The sequence below is a fragment of the Petaurus breviceps genome, unplaced genomic scaffold (genome assembly GCF_028583685.1).
Source record: "Petaurus breviceps papuanus isolate PSGF00001 unplaced genomic scaffold, PetGlider_PUasm1.0 84862, whole genome shotgun sequence".
In the NCBI taxonomy this organism is placed as follows: domain Eukaryota; kingdom Metazoa; phylum Chordata; class Mammalia; order Diprotodontia; family Petauridae; genus Petaurus; species Petaurus breviceps.
The window spans coordinates 6,085-8,405 of record NW_027186678.1 but is presented as its reverse complement, the minus strand read 5'-3'; the positions used below and the strand labels follow the sequence as shown (position 1 = coordinate 8,405).

The following is a 2,321-nucleotide window of genomic DNA, read 5'->3' as shown; positions in this document are numbered from 1 at the left end:
AGGTTATATGGCGTTAGTTTGTGGTCAAGTATTTATCTCTGTCTAAAAATGAAAAGTCTGGAAATAGAATTCCTATTTAACCAAATAAATCAATAGGAGAGACACAACTTCTCATTTAGTCTATTTTTAATCAATATTGTCACAAAAGCTAAAACGTTAACTGTAACCGTGGGTTGCTGTCATGTGAAATATAATTTGTATGTTTAAGAATTTATGGGTAGGTTAGAGTTTTGGCCTTCCTGTCCCATGAGTGATGTTGCTTCCTAAGAGCAAACAAATCCAAGAGTAGAGACAAAGCCAGAGTTGGATATGAGTCAATGATTTTAGAGCAAATTGTGCCTTAATCACCATACAAATAGAGACATTTCTAATTACTTTGCACCTCAGATTTTCTCATCTGGATTTGTGGGTTTTATTTGTTTTGCAGAAGCCTTTGAGATTGTCGTCAGGCATGCCAAGAACTATACCAATACCATGTTCAGAAACCAGTACTCCAGCATGGCCCCCAAAGTTTTCAAATTTGTGGGTGAATTTTTCACAGATGTCTCCCTCTACATCCTTGGCTCTGACATCCATGTCAATGATATGGTCAATGAGTTCTTTGACGGTTTGTTTCCTGTGATCTACTCACACCTGATTAACCCTGGTTTCCCAGAGGTCTCCTTGGAAATGGCTGAGTGCCTCCGTGGGGCAAGGCGGGACCTCCAAGTCTTTGGGCATTATCCGAAGATCATCATGACCCAGGTGTCCAAGTCACTACAGACAACTCGAGTCTTTCTCCAGGCCCTGAATCTCGGAATTGAAGTAATCAACACAACTGACCACTTAAAATTCAGCAAGGACTGTGGCCGGATGCTTCTAAAAATGTGGTACTGTTCTTACTGTCAGGGACTGGCAATGGCTAAGCCTTGTGCAGGCCACTGCAGTGCTGTGATGCAAGGATGTCTGGCTAGTGTTGTCGAGATAGACAAATATTGGAGAGAATACATCGGCTCTTTGGAAGAGCTTGTTAAAGGGATGTATAGGATCTATGACATGGAACACGTCCTACTCAGTCTCTTCACCCTGATCCGAGACTCTGTGCTGTATGTCCAGAAGAATGGAGGAAAGCTCACCACTACTGTGAGTACTTAATAAACCTTAATGATAAAATCTTGCTCACCCATTAATGATAAGGTGATCTGGTGAGTTGTGGGGTGACCTTGTTGGTGACTGAGATGAAATGTCCTTTAACACTCTGCTGCCCAGTCTTTTTCCTGACTCTGAAGCCAGAGGTATGCATATAGGAAGCTTCGGGTTAGACTCCCTTTGAGAACATTTGCACAAAGCAGATGGTGAAAGGCATTTTTAAGCCAGCTGTATGAGGTCAGCCTGGCATTCCTTTAGCTTAGTTATTACTAATTCTTATCATTCTGATATTTTTCTAGTATGTTATCCATAATTAATTACAATTTTACAGGACAATCTCATTCTCTGCCCCTCCAATACATCTTTCCTAGTGATCTTTCTAGCAGAGATCTGTACTCCTCTGCTCAGAAATATTCAGTAGCTCCCTGTTGCCTACTGAGTAAAATATGGATATTTTAGCCTGACATTCAAGGACCTCTGTAACCTTAAAGACCTATCCACCCTACTCTCTCCAGTCTTACCTTGTATCCCCTCCATGTAAATCTGGGTCCCAGCCAAATGGAGTCCCTCTGTCCCTGCAGTGCCCTCCCACTTCTTTTTTCCCAGGTTAACTATGTGCCCTATGCCTGAAATTGCCCTCTTCTCCCTCTCTCCCTCTTCCCCCCTCTCTCCTCCATTCCTCCCTTCCTTCTCTCTCTTCCCTTCTCCTTCTCTCTTCCCTTCTCCTTCTCTCCCCTTTTCCTCCTCTCTTTCCTTCCCTCCTTCCTAATTCTTACCCATTTTCTAAAGTCTAATTCACACATCACTTGTGCCCTGAAATCTTTTCCATGATTCCTCTGTCAGTAATAACCTTTATTCGCCTTTAGACCTTACTGAATTCTTTGTTTTAGAGTTCTCTGGTACACTTAGCATTTTGTCCTCTGGAGTATTGTCACCTGACTTTATCTTTTCTAGAGACTACTGGATCCCAGAGGGCAGGGAACTGGTCTTATCTCAGCACAGTGCTCTGCTTAGGGGTGCTTAGTGAACGTTTGTTGATATTCAGAGCCCCTGCCCCAGACTCAAGTTACCTCTGGGAAGCCTGGATATAATAGGGCCCTAAATCAATCTGTGCTACAGATTCATGATTTCATGTGATGAAGGGGCTCTCTCCATCGAGGGAATTTGCAACCCCAAGGGCATTTTCATGGAGA

At 42.9% G+C, this 2,321-nt stretch overlaps 1 protein-coding gene across 1 annotated transcript; it reads left to right on the top strand.

The window, feature by feature from the left end:
• Positions 1 to 427: 427 nt before the first annotated feature.
• Positions 428 to 1,122, top strand: LOC138176310 (glypican-3-like; the record flags this gene model as incomplete). The annotated part of the gene is made up of 1 exon (XM_069107107.1): positions 428 to 1,122. A coding segment is annotated over one exon (695 nt), but the record flags the coding sequence as incomplete, so codon positions are not given.
• Positions 1,123 to 2,321: the final 1,199 nt, after the last annotated feature.